The following is a 16,332-nucleotide window of genomic DNA, read 5'->3' on the forward strand; positions in this document are numbered from 1 at the left end:
ATTGGAACCGGCACAGGGTGTGTCACGCACGAGCGACAGAGCGTGGCAGTAACGCGTCTTACTCCTCTGGTGTTCGCGAGCAAAAAGAGAGCGAGAGACTCCTTGAATTTAGTGCCACGGCTTTTTTTGTCTTTTTTTTGGAGCTCTCCGGAAACGGTGAATGTTCAATGTCACTGTCAAAATTAGTTCCGGGGTAGACGCTACATACCCCCCTACTAGACAGTATGTCGAACAAAAGAAAGTGGAAAAGTCACTGGGTATACACAGCAAATCGGTGAGGACGTTGCACTGATCTGCCCGATCTGGTAGAAGTTGTAATTACTGGTGAATCGAAGTTTCCGTTCTGAACTGCAGTGTTTTGTGTCCGTTTGCGTGCTAGCACATCGTCATCCAGAATAGCTTTCTTCGGGCGATCAACACTGACTGAATCTCGTCTTCCGTCAATGTCGATAACGAAGAACTTTGAGTAGCATTTCAATACCTTAAAGGGACCGGAATACGGTGTTTGCAGTCGAGCTGTGCGTCCATCATTCCGAACAAACACATGAGCCCACGATTGTATGTATTTGGGGACGTGAGTGCGTGTGTTCTGTGTTCTCGGGGCAATGTTAAAAGGTTTCGCCAAGTATTCCCTCACACGAGAGGTATAACTTGTTGGGTCAGGCATGCGTGTAGGAGTGGTTGGTGCGACCATCTGTCCAAGGAGAGTCAGCGTTGTTCCGTAAATCATTTCGGCAGGCGTAAAGCCAATATCTGCTTTTATGGTGGATCTGATGCCTAATAGAATGAAGGGGAGGTACTCTGTCCACATGTTAGGGTCGGAATGTGCTCTAAAAGCTGCTTTCAACTGACGGTGCAGACGCTCGATCATGCCATTTGCCGCCGGATAGTACGAGGTAGTCCTTATGTGTTTGCTTCCCAGTAGGCGAGACAACTCAGAAAAAAGATAGGAATCGAATTGTCTGCCCCTATCGGTTGTGATGGTGTGAGGCACACCATAATGCGATATCCAATGTGTAACCAGGGCTCGGGCAACAGTTTCTGCGGAAATATCTGCGATGGGGATGGCTTCAGGCCATCTAGAGAATTTGTCGATGCAAGTCAATAAGTATGTATAGTTTCTCGAATGTGGGAGTGGACCCACTAAATCTATGTGAACGTGTTGAAATCATGCCTCAGAGGTTGCGAAGGTAGCAAGGGGACTTTTAATATGCCTCTGTATTTTCGATTTCTGGCAAGGGACGCAACTCTTGGTCCATTCGCGAATGTCTCGGTTAATGGCTGTCCAGATGAAATGAGAAGTCACCAGCTTCTGCATGGAACGAATGCCAGGATGTGACAAGTTGTGTAATTGAAAGAAGACAGCTCGCCTATGCTTAAGGGGTACATAGGGGCGTTCATGACCGTTCGAAACATCGCACCATATCGTCTTGTTGGAACAAGGTACTGGGACTCGCTTGAAAGTTAGATTTTCGGAGTGACGTAAGCGATTTAGTTCTTCGTCATCCCGTTGGTCGATGGTGATCTGGTGGAGGTCGATCTCGTCAATCGCTTGAATGGCATCGATGTGCATTCTCGACAATGCATCTGCAACTACGTTCTCCTTCCCTCTGATATACTTGATATCCGCAGTAAATTGTGATATGAAATCCAAATGGCGAGCTTCCCTGGGTGAATGTTTTCCGGGCTTGGCAAGCAAAGCATGTGATAACGGCTTGTGATCCGTAAAAAGCGTGAAAGTGGATCCTTCCAACATGTAACGAAAGTGTTTAACTGCGCAGTATGCGGCCAAAAGTTCCCTGCTGAAAGTGCTGTATTTGGTTTCAGCGTGCTGAAGACGCCTTGAGAAAAAAGCTAGTGGTTGCCAAGTATTATCCACTAATTGTTGCAGTACACCTCCAATGCCAACGTAGGATGCATCGACGGATAAAGCTAGGGGTGCATCTGGACAGGGAAAAACCAACATTGTCGCTTCTGTTAATGCCTGCTTGACCTTATCGAAGGAACGTAATTCCGTTTCGCTTAATGTAATCGTCTCATTTTTTTTGTTTTTATTTCTGAGTATGTCGGTTAATGGCTGCGCGATTTCAGCACAATTGGGCACGAAATGTCGATAGAAATTAATTAAACCGAGGAACTCTCGAAGTTTACGAAGTGAAGTGGGAGCTTGGTAATCGACTATAGATTGGACTTTCTCTGGAAGGGGACGGATACCTTCTTTGTCGATTAAATGGCCGAGAAACGAAAGTGAAAAAACTTCAAACTCGCATTTTTGGGGGTTAATAATAATGCCATAATCTGTCAATCTGTGAAATAACTGCTGCAGATGCTGTAAGTGTTCACGTTCTGATGCACTTGCCACGAGGAGATCGTCGATATATGCATGACGAACGGTAGTCCTCGCAAAACTGCGTCGATAAAGCGTTGAAAAGATTGCCCTGCATTACGTAATCTAAAGGGCATGCGTAAGAATTCGAAAAGGCCGAAAGGAGTTGTGATCGCAGTCTTAGAAACATCCTCTGGGTGTACGAGAATCTGGTTGTACGCACGAACAAGGTCGATTTTGGAGAACACTGTTTTTCCGTGAAGCGAGTTAGAAAAGTCTTGCAGATGCGGAATAGGGTAATTGTCCGGAGTAGTGCAACTGTTAAGTGCGCAGTAATCCCCACAAGGGTGCCATTCGCTGGCTGATTTTTTTGGCACCACGTGGAGTGGCGATGACCAGTTGCTATTAGAGAGTCGAATAATGCCTAAATCCAACATGTGCTGAAATTCTTGTTTAGCTGCCCTTAAATGATCGGGTTTAAGTCTGCGCGGGCGCGCCCTCACAGGCGGTCCCCTTGTTTGGATATGATGAGTGACATCGTGTTTAACTTTGTCACCATTAAACGTAGGACGAGTTAATTCCGGGAAACCTCGCAGCAAATCTGTATACGGATCCATGGTGTCTTTACGTATAACTGGGCTGATCTCGGTCGACCCACTGATTATGCCTTACACGGAACGTCCAGTGTTATTATCAATGAGTTTGCCGCGTTTGACATCTACAAGGATGCCGAAATGGTGCAGAAAATCCGCCCTTAAAATCAGAACGGGTAGCTTTGCGACGATGAAGACCCAACATAGTGCGCGCTGTAATCCAAGATTTAATGTTATCGATGTCTCTCCGTAAGTAGGAATGGAGGAGTGATTCACTGCGTGTAGAAATAAGTTTGATTGAGGATGCTTCTCTTTCACGAACTTCTTAGGGATGATACTGACTTCCGCACCAGTATCAACAAGAAATCGTATACCAGTGTTTCTATCAGTCACGTACAGGGTGCGACGAATGTTGTTCTTGCCAGGAGTGTCTGCTGCTCCTACTGCCTGGCCTGGGCGTTTCCCGAGAGACGTTTCTTCGTATATGAACATGACTGGTGGCATCGGTAAGATCTTTCACCGAAACGCGCGTGGTACTTGCAGAGCCCACCGCTGTTCTGAGTGCTGCTAAATCGCCGGGGACGGACTCGCTCAGTGGGGTGCTTATGCATTTTTGGTTTGAGCTCGAGGCCACGTAACTGTTCACTCAGGTCATGAATCATTTGAGCCTGTCGCTCTAGTTCCTCACGTATATCCGTGGAGGGGTTTGTGACGTTAGGCAGGGCATCGTTAGAGCTGTGCGTGTGAACTGGGGCTATGGAAATGGTCACGTCCATAATTTTGTCCGCTAGCTCCTCAACGGTTGTGGAGTCATTCGAAGAGGCGAGTATCATTTGAATAATCGATGGCAGTCTATTGACAAAGAGTTGTTTAAGTATGTCCGGCGGTAGTGAGTTCTCACCCATCAACAGCTTCATACGTCTGAGTAACTGAGACGGTTTCCGATCTCCAAGTTCTTCTTCTACGAGAAGTTGACGAAGGCGTTTCTGCTGTGAATTGGTTGTCCTACGAATCAATTCCGATTTGAAATAATCGTAGCTGATCGATCCAGGGGGTGACATGATCAGGTCGCGAATCTCCGCCATTACTTCATGCGTTAATGCGGCCACCACGTGGTTGAATTTCGTCACATCGCTCAGGATCCTTTGCATGTAGAACTGGGCCTCTACGTGTGCGAACCATAATGTTGGATCGTGCGTCCAAAAAGGAGGAATCCTCAAAATAGCCTGAGTAGCTGTCGTTGAAGGAAGCGCCTCACTGTCCATCGTGGGGAACGTGTTGAAGAGAACGATGACCGCAGAAAATCTCCGTGAGATCCTTTACGCCTAGAAAAACCGATGTGCCGCTAAGATCGACATGTACGTCATTCGGCATGCACGTGGTCGCTGAGAAATTTCCCTTGTGTGATTACAGGTAATTCTTCCTTATTGATAATATCCACAATTCCTTGCGTGTTCTGCCAAAATCTGACGAAAATAAGGGGTCACCAGTGAAGCAAGGTGCTCGCTGGGCAAAACAACAAACAGCTCACTTAAAATTAATTTTTCAAAAACATTAATAAGAAAACAAATATTTAGAAAAATTAATTAAAAACAAATAATCAGACTTGGCTTGTTATACGAGGTGTAAATTTATTTGCCCTGGTGTATCACACACGTGTTCATTTTGAGTCCGAAAAAAAAAGAAGAAGAAATCCTTCCCGACTGATCAAATGTTTTTGGCGTTAAGTTGGAAAGAAACGATAAATTAATTTTCTTTAGAAAAGCCGTTCGGGTAAGGAGCAGAGTGAATAGATAAGAAGAATGTTTTTCTTTTTTTTGTGTGGTTTCACCATTGGAACCGGCACAGGGTGTGTCACGCATGAGCAACAGAGCGTGGCAGTAACGCGTCTTACTCCTCTGGTGTTCGCGAGCAAAAAGAGAGCGAGAGACTCCTCGAATTTAGTGCCATGGCTTTTTTTTGTCTTTTTTTTGGAGCTCTCCGGAAACGGTGAATGTTCAATGTCACTGTCAAAATTAGTTCCGGGGTAGACGCTACACTACTTTCCATGCATATTACCTCCCTTGCTCTCTTTCTCTGTCTCTCTCTGTCTTATATACATTTATATAGGTGTAGCAATTGCATAAAGAACCTATTTTGTTTGTAAGTATGAGCAGTATCTTGCATTAGACTAAGTTGTGGTTTAGCTTTGTGACAATCCTGTCTTGTTCTTTTTAGACAGCTATATCTGGGCAGACAAATCAGTTCTGCTATGTGGTGTTGATCTTGTCTCAAGACATAATCACTGATGTAAGATACTAATTATCTCCCCTCCCACGGAAAATCATATCATGTACTGCATGAGTTACAACTTCTGTAACAGTCTCAATGCACAAGCATTTTTTCAATTTTTAGAACAGGCGATCCTAAAAACAGCACACAATTTCTAAAACAGCTACAAAAGTTGGCAAAGGTGGTGGGTGATAAGAGCATCATCAAACCTGTTTTATGCCAGTGGATATAAACACACTATAAAGTCACAATCACCATATAGGACATTGAACACACCCATTGAACAGCTGGTTATGATAGCAAATCGCATAGCTGATATACTGTTCACACAATTACCAGCTGTGGCCAGTGTGCAAATGTCAGGCAAGGACGGTGTGCTCATGAAACTGACTGAGGAGTAACAGAGGCTGTATAAATAAGATGGAATTAGTGAAACTAATGCTGAAGGAGAAACAATAACAAAGGTGTAGTGATACTCACAGCGACTCTACAAAATGAGAACAGGACAGAGTAATGTGTTGAAGCCATAAGAGATTATCGAAAAGGCAGATTCTTGTATTTCACCTTGTAATTATCATGGGCTGGGAAAAGCCTAAACTGCCAGAAGGAAGTAGGATCAACTGTCGATGAATCTTGCTCTCAACTGTAAACGTGGAAACGTTCATTTTAGTAGACAATAGGACACAGGTGTCCATCATTTCTGTAATTGCAGTGACAGGAAATGTCCTCCTTGTAATTTACATTATGAGGTGTAAATGATTTGTTAATACATAATGGTTTGGAGTATGGAGAAAGGATTATGGATGCAAATAGATTGTCTACCTATATTTTTATAGTGGCTGATGTGCTATTTTAGATACTGATTTTTTGCAAGTATTTGGAGTTGTAGATATAACAGGTAACAGGTTAATATTTAAGAGATTTAAAAACTTAATTACGGTATGTGATGTGATCAATGCTGGTACTTTATTATGCCCAGCAGTGGCAAATGCAAACCAGGATGATGCTTTTGTTAGATTTTTAAAGGAATATCTTTCAGTTTCTGTCCCTTCCTTTCATGAGTAAGTTTTTTCATACACGTAACACTACATAGAGATAAAAGGTTCAGCCATCATAGCAAGGCTAGATGTTTAGCACCCAACAAAATTGTCACAGATTATGAAGTTAGGAAGAGTTCTTCCTTCAAAAAGCAAAATGGGCTTTACCTCTTTATTTAATGAACAAAAACTCTAACACATGGCATGTGGAAAGTACAGAGCACTGAAAGCTGTTACCCAGTACCACATATCCAGAAAATAACAACAGTGGCTCAAATTAATAGGTTCTTCATGAAATTAGACCTAATTTGAGCATATCACAAAATACTGGTAGAGACTTCTAGAAGTGTAAGCCATTTTGAGTTTCAGAACAGTTTCAGATGGTTCGCTGTTACACACAAGTCCTGGGAGGTGACTAGTTTGTAGTAGACAGTTCCACAGAACAAAATATTCTTACCGTGTCGAAACCCGGGAAAAGAACATGTGAAATTGCTCCAGAAAAGGTTTAATATTTATGAAGCAATTCTGGTTTCTGATTGGTTGGTAGCAGAACGTGAATTAATTTGATTCGTCAGTTTTTAGCAGCATCGTTTATAAATAGAATCGTCCGACTGTGTGGGATCATACCCCATTATAAGCCCAAAATATTGCAACATCCTCCCTATTTTTTATAATGGGGAAGTCCCTTGTGTTTGTTCTGCTCAAAAATAAATATATATTTTATATTCACTTAGACATAACAAAAATTAGAAATCATTTGGATCTTAGAATTTTAGCATTTAAAAAGACGCCATTTTTAATTGTGTTCAAATGTCAAAAAGGAAAATTACAAAGATTTTTTTTTTTTTTTAAGCAAGAGTATTAGTTACGCATTAGTAGGTTAAAGTGTTAATACAAATAAAATGGATAGTTTAACGTCTTGTCCAGGACTTTTTTTTTTTTTTTTTTTTTTTTGATATATAGAAATCTATATACTCTAGGGGTTTCCGCTGATATTCATGCAAAAAAGTAAGAGCCTTCTCATAAGTGGAACTTCGCTGGTCTGTATTTTTAATATATAGAAATCTATATACATACAGGGCAGTGAAAGAAAAAAAAAATTATTCCGTTGAATTCACCGACAAGTTTTGAGAAAAAACGTTGTAGCTTTATCTGTGTCGCCGGTTTCGTAAATACATCAGCGATATTTTGTTCTGATGGTATGTAATTCAAAATAATGGATTCCTTTTTTTATCTCGTTTTTTATGAAATGGTATTTTATATCTATATGCTTAGATCTTTGGTTGATTATCATGTTCTGTGCTAAGACTATACTGGCTTGATTATCACAATTAATTACTACCGGGCTTGTAATCAATTCTGGCTCTAAAATAGTCTTCAGGATAATTTTAAGGTAGAGTGCTTCCTCGGTCGTGTGTGTGTGAGCGCGATAAATTCTGCTTCACACGTAGAGAGAGATACAATCTGTTGCTTTTTAGATTTCCATGAAATAATAGGCCCATTTTCTGGGAGTCTGAAACAATATCCAGATACACTCTTGCGATCCTCGTCGTTTGCCAGTTGAATCCGAAAAACCTTCTAATTTTAGGGGATTTCTTGATTTTCTAAATACTAACTTCTGTTCTTTGGTTCCTTTTAAATAACGTAGGACTTGTTTAGCTCTGTTTAAATCCTTCATTGTCGGTCGTGATAATTTTTGTGACAGTTTTGTTACTGTATAGCATATGTCGGGCCTGGTTGCAGTCATTAAATATATAAGACTACCTATAATTTCACGATATTGTGTGTCATTTATTATTTCAGATTCTGTGTGTATATTTTTATTAATATCATTTTCGACCGGTGTAGAGCGTCTCTTGCACTCTCCCATTCCAAATTTTAATAGTATTTTGTCGATGTATCTCGATTGAGTCATTGTAACAAGTCCTTTCCTTTGAGTAAATTCTATCCCCAGAAACCAGGATATTTTGCCAAGATCGGTCATTTTGAATCTTTTACTTAATTTGTTCTTAACATCAGTTAACATTATGTCACAATTTGATGCGATTAAAATATCATCGACCCACAAAACCAAAATCAGTAGTTTATCGTCTTTGTGTTGGGTATATAAACAGGGGTCTACAGCGCATTGTCTAAATTGTTGTTTAATAATATAATCATGGAATACTGTGTTCCAACACTGAGCACTCTGCTTTAGACCATATAATGACTTGTTAAGTCGCCACACGCTATTTTTATTTTTCATTATAAATCCCTCTGGAGGGGTAATATAAATTTCACAGTGTATTGGGGCATTCAAATAAGCATTTTTTACGTCCATTTGATGGATGTTTAGGTCATATTGTGATGCGACTTGCAGTAAAACTCTGATTGTCGTTAGGTTTGTGGTCGGCGAAAACGTAGCAATGTACTCTTTACCGTAAATCTGAGAGCACCCCTTAGCAACAAATTCTGCTTTGCACTGTTCTACGCCTGATGCTGTATTCTTTTTTGTAAAGACCCATCTGGTAGAAATAACATGTTTATCTCTTGGGAGAGGCACTACCGTATAGGTATCATTTTCGGTTAAGGCATCTATTTCTTTTTTCATGGCAATTTTCCATTCATCACAATGTTCTGAATTAATTGCTTTGTTGAAGCTTTTTGGCGCATTTTCCATTGAATAGCAATAGTCGATTTGATAATCCTTTATATTGTCGACCACAAAAAAATCGGGTCCTCTTCTATTACTTTTGGGATATCTTTCGACTTTATCATCATCATCATCATCATCATCATGGACACTCTCGTCTCCGTCATTTTTATTGTTTTCGTTTGTTCTAATTATTTGAGGTAATATAATTTCATCCTCTCCATATGACGGGTTTTCATCTGTAAAATTAAACGTGTCTGTGAATTTTACACACCGGATTCTTTTTATTTTATTTTTTTCGGGAAAAAATATCAAATTGGCTGGACTGTTTTTATCGTATCCAAGAAATATACCTCTGTCAGCTTTAATATTCAATTTACACTTTTTCTCTATATATGTGAAGCAAGTTGAACCAAATATATGCATTCTGCTTAAATTTGTTTTTTTACCGCAGAAAGATTCATATGGAGTTTTAGATAGTGTTTTGTTAAAACACCTGTTGCGTATATAGGCTGCCGCATAGGCATACGCCCAGAGGTTTTTAGGGAGTTTTGATTCAATGAGTAGGCATCTTGCCATTTCAAAAAGTGTCCGCCACGCACGTTCAGCAGTCCCGTTTTGGTGTGGCGATCTAGGAGCTGATGTTTCATGCCTGATATGATGGTTAATTAATAAAAGTTCAAAGTCTTTATTGGTAAATTCCGTACCATTGTCAGAGCGAATACACTTGATTTCACCGTAGGGGGCCATGTCGGCTAGATATTTCTTAGTTGCTAGCAGGGTATCAGCTTTGTTCTTTAAAAAGTAAACCATTATTAAACCTGAATGGTCATCTACGGAATTCAACACATATCTATAATGTTCTCTGGCCATCGGTTCTACGGGACCGTTCAAGTCACAATGCACCATTGATAGGATTTTTTTTTTTTTTTTTTGTCTGGTATCTTGTTTTAATAGCTTGTCATTTTCCCTTGCGTACAGATGTCGCAGTTAAAGGTTTTTGATTTTTGTATTTGCATTCCATCAGCTACAGTCGGCAACTTTTTGATATCAGGAATATTGCAGTGTCCAAGAATTTTATGCCATGTCTGTAGATCATGGCAGGCGGTTTTTGATGGGACTACGCTATTTAAATAATATAGTCTTCCATTTTCTTTAATGTCGAATACAGTTCCATTCGGGTATACCAGTTTTGATTTATTGGGGCTAAAGTTTATATTTGCACTTTGCTTGTACAGAAAATATATTTTGTTTAAATTTTGGGATTAGAAGAGCGTTTTCTAGAATACAGAAACACAGTTCACCTTTATTGTTCTTTAGCGAGATTTTCACATTGCCTCTTTTCAAAACGATATCATTGACTCGACTCCCGTCAGCTAGTTCTACAAAATGATTTTGTGGCTTAAAGTTGGGATCAAAATTGATAAAATCAGATTCCTTTGTAATCACATGTGCCGTGGCCCCACAATTGACAAGAAAATTATTATTGCTTCTTGACGCATCAAATGTACACAAAAATAAAAATGTATGTTCGCTTACAGAGCTCTCTACATTTTTAATGTAGTCGCCATTTTGAGTCCTGTATCTACATTGGAAACTCTTGTGATTAGGTCGTCCACAATTATAACAAATAATTTTTGTACTTTTCTTAGGAAAAAACCTGCTTTTGGCAAAGTTGCGTTTTTTATTTCTGGCATGGGTATAATTCGATTTTGGTGTTTTTATGTGTGTATTTTTAAATTTCATGATATTTGTGGATTCGTTTTTTCCTGTGATCATTTTTTCAGTTTCTTCGTAACTTCTGAGTGCTACCTTGAATTGGCTAACAGTCATGGGTTTTTCTTTCTGGGTTATCACGGTGGTAAATGACTTGAAATCACTCGATAATCCCTTAAGGACCATGGAAATTAACAGACTGTCACTTATAACTTCACCAGACATTTTTAAAGAATTTGCAGTTGTCTCGGCTCTTATAATATAATCAGTAATAGTTTCGGCTTCCATTCGTTTTAGAGAGGTCAGTTCAGTGTATAAAGAAATAATTTTGGGTTTTCCTTTCGATAAATAATGCTCTCTCAATATGTTTAATGCTTTGCAGCCGTCGTCCAGGGCTTCTCTCATTACCAGTGATTCGGTCATCTAAACACTGTATTAATTCCGCAAAGACAGTTGCGTTCTTTTCAATGAAGTCGGGGTCGTTTCTGTTCTCAGGTTGTATTTGTAGTACTTTGTGTAGCTTTTGGATTCGTAGATATCCCAGAAATTTAACTTGCCACAATTCGAATTTTGATTCGGATCCATCGAAATAAAGACACACGCTGGGCGCATAACCTCGAGAAGTGTAAGCCATTTTGAGTTTCAGAACAGTTTCAGATGGTTCGCTGTTACACACAAGTCCTGGGAGGTGACTTGTTTGTTGTAGACAGTTCCACAGAACAAAATATTCTTACCGTGTCGAAACCCGGGAAAGAACATGTGAAATTGCTCCAGAAAAGGTTTAATATTTATGAAGCAATTCTGGTTTCTGATTGGTTGGTAGTAGAGCGTGAATTAATTTGATTCGTCAGTTCTTAGCAGCATCGTTTATAAATAGAATCGTCCGACTGTGTGGGATCATACCCCATTATAAGCCCAAAATGGCTACGGTTGCATTATTTGGAATGTTTGAATTTTTACAAGTTCTGTTTGGGTTGCAAAATGTAGAACAACTATTCCAGAGATTTATAGACCAGGCCTTATATGGAGTTTACTGTGCATATATAAATGATATACTCATTGCTAGCCAGAATATAAATCAATATATACAGAATATAAATCAATATATACAGAATATAAATCAATATATACAGAATATAAATCAATATATACAGAATATACATCAACACATTGATCATGCACAGCAAGTATTTGAATGCCTGAAGCAATATAGTGTGATCTTAAATCCATTAAAATAAAAATTAAAACAATATAGTGTGATCTTAAATCCATTAAAATAAAAATTAAAACAATATAGTGTGATCTTAAATCCATTAAAATAAAAATTAAAACAATATAGTGTGATCTTAAATCCATTAAAATAAAAATTAAAACAATATAGTGTGATCTTAAATCCATTAAAATAAAAATTAAAACAATAGTGTGATCTTAAATCCATTAAAATAAAAATTAAAACAATATAGTGTGATCTTAAACCCATTAAAGTGTATCAATCTGAAGACACATTTTTGTGGCACCATATCTCAGAGAAGGGAATTTTCTCATCATCAGAGACAGTGATGTCATTGAAGATTTTCCCATTCCCACTACAATGAAACACTTACACCAATTCTTATGCCTAGTAAATTTTTACTGTAGATTCCTCCGCCACTGTACCCAAGTACTTTTACCATTGAAAAACTTGTTGACAAATGTGGTAATATCATTCCCTAAGGTAAAATCCATATTAGAGGAAACTGTCAAGTTGTTGCACATCCAATCCAACTGTAATCTGCGTCTGGCTTTAAATGCATCTGGAGGTGTTCTGTAAAAAAAAAAAAAAATGTGACATAGACTGGAAGCTCAGTTTCTTTTTCTCCAGAAAATTGATGGAAACAAAAACATGCTACAGTACATTTTCTAGAGAATTGTTCAGCTCATTCTCTGAAATATGCCATTTCCATCAACTCCTGGAAGCTCAGCAATTCCACATACTCACAGACCATAAGATTTTATGCCTTGCAGTCTTCTCAGATGGGAGCTATTAAGTTGGTGCAAAAATAATGTCAAAATAAGAACCATTTTTTTCCAACAAGAAACAAGTTTATTTATCCCATTAGCATAGAAATCCAGAGTTCTAGAAGTGATGAAGTCATTGAAGGTCAATTCGGCATCATCTCGGCTTTTGAAGCATTTTTCGTGCAGGAAGTTGTCGAGATGCTTGAAAAAGTGATAATAAGTGGACAAGAGGTCAGATGAATATGGCATATGAGGCAGAGTCTCGTAGCCCAATTTTTTCAGTTTCTGCAGGGTCAGTTGAGCAACATGTGGGTAAGTATTGTCATAGACGAGAACTGATCCCTCCATATTGACCAAAATGTTGGAACTTCTAGTGCATTTCATCAATTTTTCAGCAGTAATTCTCTGCCATAATTGCTTTGCTTGGATTCAAGAAGCTGTGATGGATGAGACTGGTCGCAGACCACCAAACAGTCGCCATAACTTTTTTTTTGTGCAATTTCGGCTTCTGGGAGTGTTGTGGAGCTTCTCCAGCATCCAACCACTGTGCTTCTCAAGCATCCAACCACTGTGCCGAACATCACTGGTTGTCATAGAGGACCCACTTCTCATCACACATCACAATCCATTTGAGAAACGGGTCGTTTTTGTTGCGCAGAAGAAGCATAGAAGACACTTCAGAATGATGATTTTTTTTATTATTGTTCAATTCATGTGGCACCCATTTATTCAACGTTTTTGACTTCTCTATTTGTTTTAAATGGTGAATGACTGTTGAGTGGTTGACCTCGAGTTCAACAGCAACTTCTCAAGTGGTTTTGCGAAGATCGGCTTCAATTAAGGCTTCTAAATGTTCGTTATCAACCACAGCTCTCATCACCATTGTGAAATTTCTTGAACCACCTTTGTGCTACACGTTCGTTAGTGGTTTCTGGGTCAAACAAATCATTGATATCACGAGCTGTCTCGGCAGCTTTTTGGCCTAATTTGAGTTGAAACAAGAAAATCGTGTGAATTTGAATTTTGTCTATGCTTTCAAAAAGTCTACAAAAAAAAATGAAATGGTAACGAATAACACGATTTGATAGAGCAAAAAACACGCTTCAAAATGATATACATAGCAATGAATTAATTTAGAAATCATATATAAAATGTGAGAATTGTTTTTGCACCAACCTAATACTTCATCAGAAGCATGAATTAACTTAAGACATCTTCAGAAATTACGAATTATTGAGATAATTATTTGTATCTATTGTGCAGGCCATACTTGCCCTATGATAGAAAGGGATTATAGTAGAACAAACTGCATCCTTGGCATACAAAGTCATAGGTTATACAAATTCCAGCAAGGTGGCATAAATTACTAAATCAACCTTGGACTTGGGTTATACAGTCACGCAAAAAAACTATAAAATTGTTGACAGAGGAGATAGAGACATAGAGGTTGTCACCTATGTGCTGACATTATTGTTGATCATCTTCTCTGACACAATATTAATATCCCATAATTTTTGTATATACCACAGATAAAGTAACAGTTAGGCCCACCAGTGCAATAAACCTAAAAGAATCATGGAAATGAGAGAAGGAATAAACGAGCATGATACTTTTTTCCCATAAGTTGTGCATTTTACATAAAGGTTTCATTTCGCAGTATCACTTACTAGTTAACACTAGAACTGCATTTACTATTTGGCTTCTAAATTTTCTAAGTTTGGTCTTGCAATTATGCACAGATATCATTAGGATCTTTATAATTGCTGATATCCCTATGCTGATAGTAAACATGCATGGACAAAGGCTGATAGATTCTATCTTTATCTAGTAGAAAAGTTTTTAAGCAGTTTACTAGTTGTGTATTTTGACTGAAAAACATTATCATTCAGTAGTAGATTCTTTTCCTGGTCTAATAAACTTAAATTTTCGAATAAACAAACCTTCATACTTTCTTGTTCATTTTATTCAAACAATTGCTGCTCCTGTTTTTTCATTTTCTCACTACCTCTCCTTGAAGAAGCCAGGCATTGATTACATGCTTCAGCTAAGTATTATTCATTACTCATTTAGCTTTTGGGCTTCCCCTTTACACATCGTGTTCTACCAGAGACATCCATTGACTAAACTGGATTGCTGTTCCCAATTGTTACCCTAGTTCCCAAATTCCAAATTTTGCTTCATCTTTGCAGTTGTAAAATTATTTCAAAATTAGATCTTCTGAAGGCTTACCATTACTGATTTCCTGCAGAGATTTCTAAAACTGCTCCCATTACTCTTTTTAGAACGTTTGAATTTTTAACTATGCTATTCAGCTTACATAATGCAGCTAGCACTTTTCAGCATTTTATGGATGAAGTAGTTTGTAACATAGACTTTGTATATAGACGTCCTCATCATAGTTAAAATTTAAATGAAAACATTTAAAATAATTTAAATGAAAACATTTAAAATATCTATTTTTTAGACTGCTTTCAGCATTACAAGGCTGAAGCTTTAGTGTCACAAGTTTTTATTCCTATTCCATATAATAAGCTTGGAAGGTATTTCACCTTGAAAAAATTAAAACTCTGTTTGATCTACGTCCACTAACTCATCTTATGTCAATTACAACATTTTCTTAGACTATTGAACTACTACAAACATTTCAACGTGTATTGTGAAAATAAACTTAATCCTTTATCAATCTATCTAAGAATAGAAAGAAGAAATATGAACACATTTCACTTGATTACTGCCATATTAATGAGGTGAAGAAAAAGCTGGCAAATAGATCTTTACTATAACATTCTATACCTGATGCTGAGATTTCTATGGTTGTTAATACATCTACCTCTGCAACTGGCACAATTTTACAGTAACATCAAACATGTCATATTTTCCTCATTGATTGACACCAAAGTCATTTAGTATTTTTGGACATCAACTAGGCTATTTAAGTAGCTATTAAAGAGTTTTGCAATGCATTAGAAGGTTAGGAATTGGCTATTTACATGGATCATCATCCACTTACGTTAACTATATGCTCAACCAGACAAATATTCCCCTTAGGAAACTAAACATTCGAATTTCATTTCCCAGTTCTCCAGCAACATACAACATATATCCATTTCACAAAACACTGCTGCAAATATACTATCTCATCTTCCCATCAGTGGTATTTCACTAACAGAAGATATTAACCTCTTTGATGGCTTTGGTCCAGCTATCTTGATGGATTTAAATGTTAAATCCACAATTTGATAATTACAAACTCCAGTACATCCCTGCCCCTACAGGAAATGAACAATTCTTATATGAGTCATCTTTGAATTCACCTCACTCTCTTATTCCTGAAAATTACTGAAGGACTGTCTTTTCTTTTCTTGTATGGACTGGCTCACAATAGAGTCTTAGAGTTAAAGTCATGTTCAGCCAGAAGAATCTGGCTGAACATGAGATGCAAAATCACTGCTTGAACCCATTCTTATCAACCCTTTGAAAAGTTGAACAAGGCTCATTCGAACATTCAGCACTCCTGATGCAAAATTCAACCACATGCACATTTATTTGATTGAATTCTAGCCAGCTTAGACGACTCCCACTTGCATTGATTGTTTTTCACAATGGTTGAAGCCATCATATTGAGTGTTTTTCTGTTGAAACTACAGCATAAATTCTGATATTGGGCTGTATTTTACATCACGATGTCTTAGCAACAATTGCTGCTGATCGTGGCAAGTAGTTTGAATCCTGTCTATTTGACAAACAATCCAAAATGCT

General features: G+C 38.2%; 2 protein-coding genes across 2 annotated transcripts; both read right to left on the reverse strand.

Moving 5' to 3' along the window:
- Window positions 1–250: 250 nt before the first annotated feature.
- Window positions 251–1,966, reverse strand: LOC145261350 (uncharacterized). Its single transcript, XM_080119775.1, has 2 exons — window positions 1,422–1,966; window positions 251–914 (listed from the first exon to the last, which is right to left on the reverse strand). Exons 1-2 carry the CDS (start codon window positions 1,964–1,966, stop codon window positions 251–253), a joined length of 1,209 nt encoding a protein of 402 aa, XP_079975901.1.
- A 1,393-nt stretch (window positions 1,967–3,359) lies between these two features.
- On the reverse strand, window positions 3,360–4,184 carry LOC145261382 (uncharacterized). The gene has a single exon (XM_080119776.1). It carries the CDS (start codon window positions 4,182–4,184, stop codon window positions 3,360–3,362), a length of 825 nt encoding a protein of 274 aa, XP_079975902.1.
- Between the last annotated feature and the right edge of the window lie 12,148 nt (window positions 4,185–16,332).

This window comes from Euprymna scolopes, chromosome 3 (assembly GCF_053919585.1).
Source record: "Euprymna scolopes isolate OS-2025 chromosome 3, ASM5391958v1, whole genome shotgun sequence".
Taxonomy (NCBI): domain Eukaryota; kingdom Metazoa; phylum Mollusca; class Cephalopoda; order Sepiida; family Sepiolidae; genus Euprymna; species Euprymna scolopes.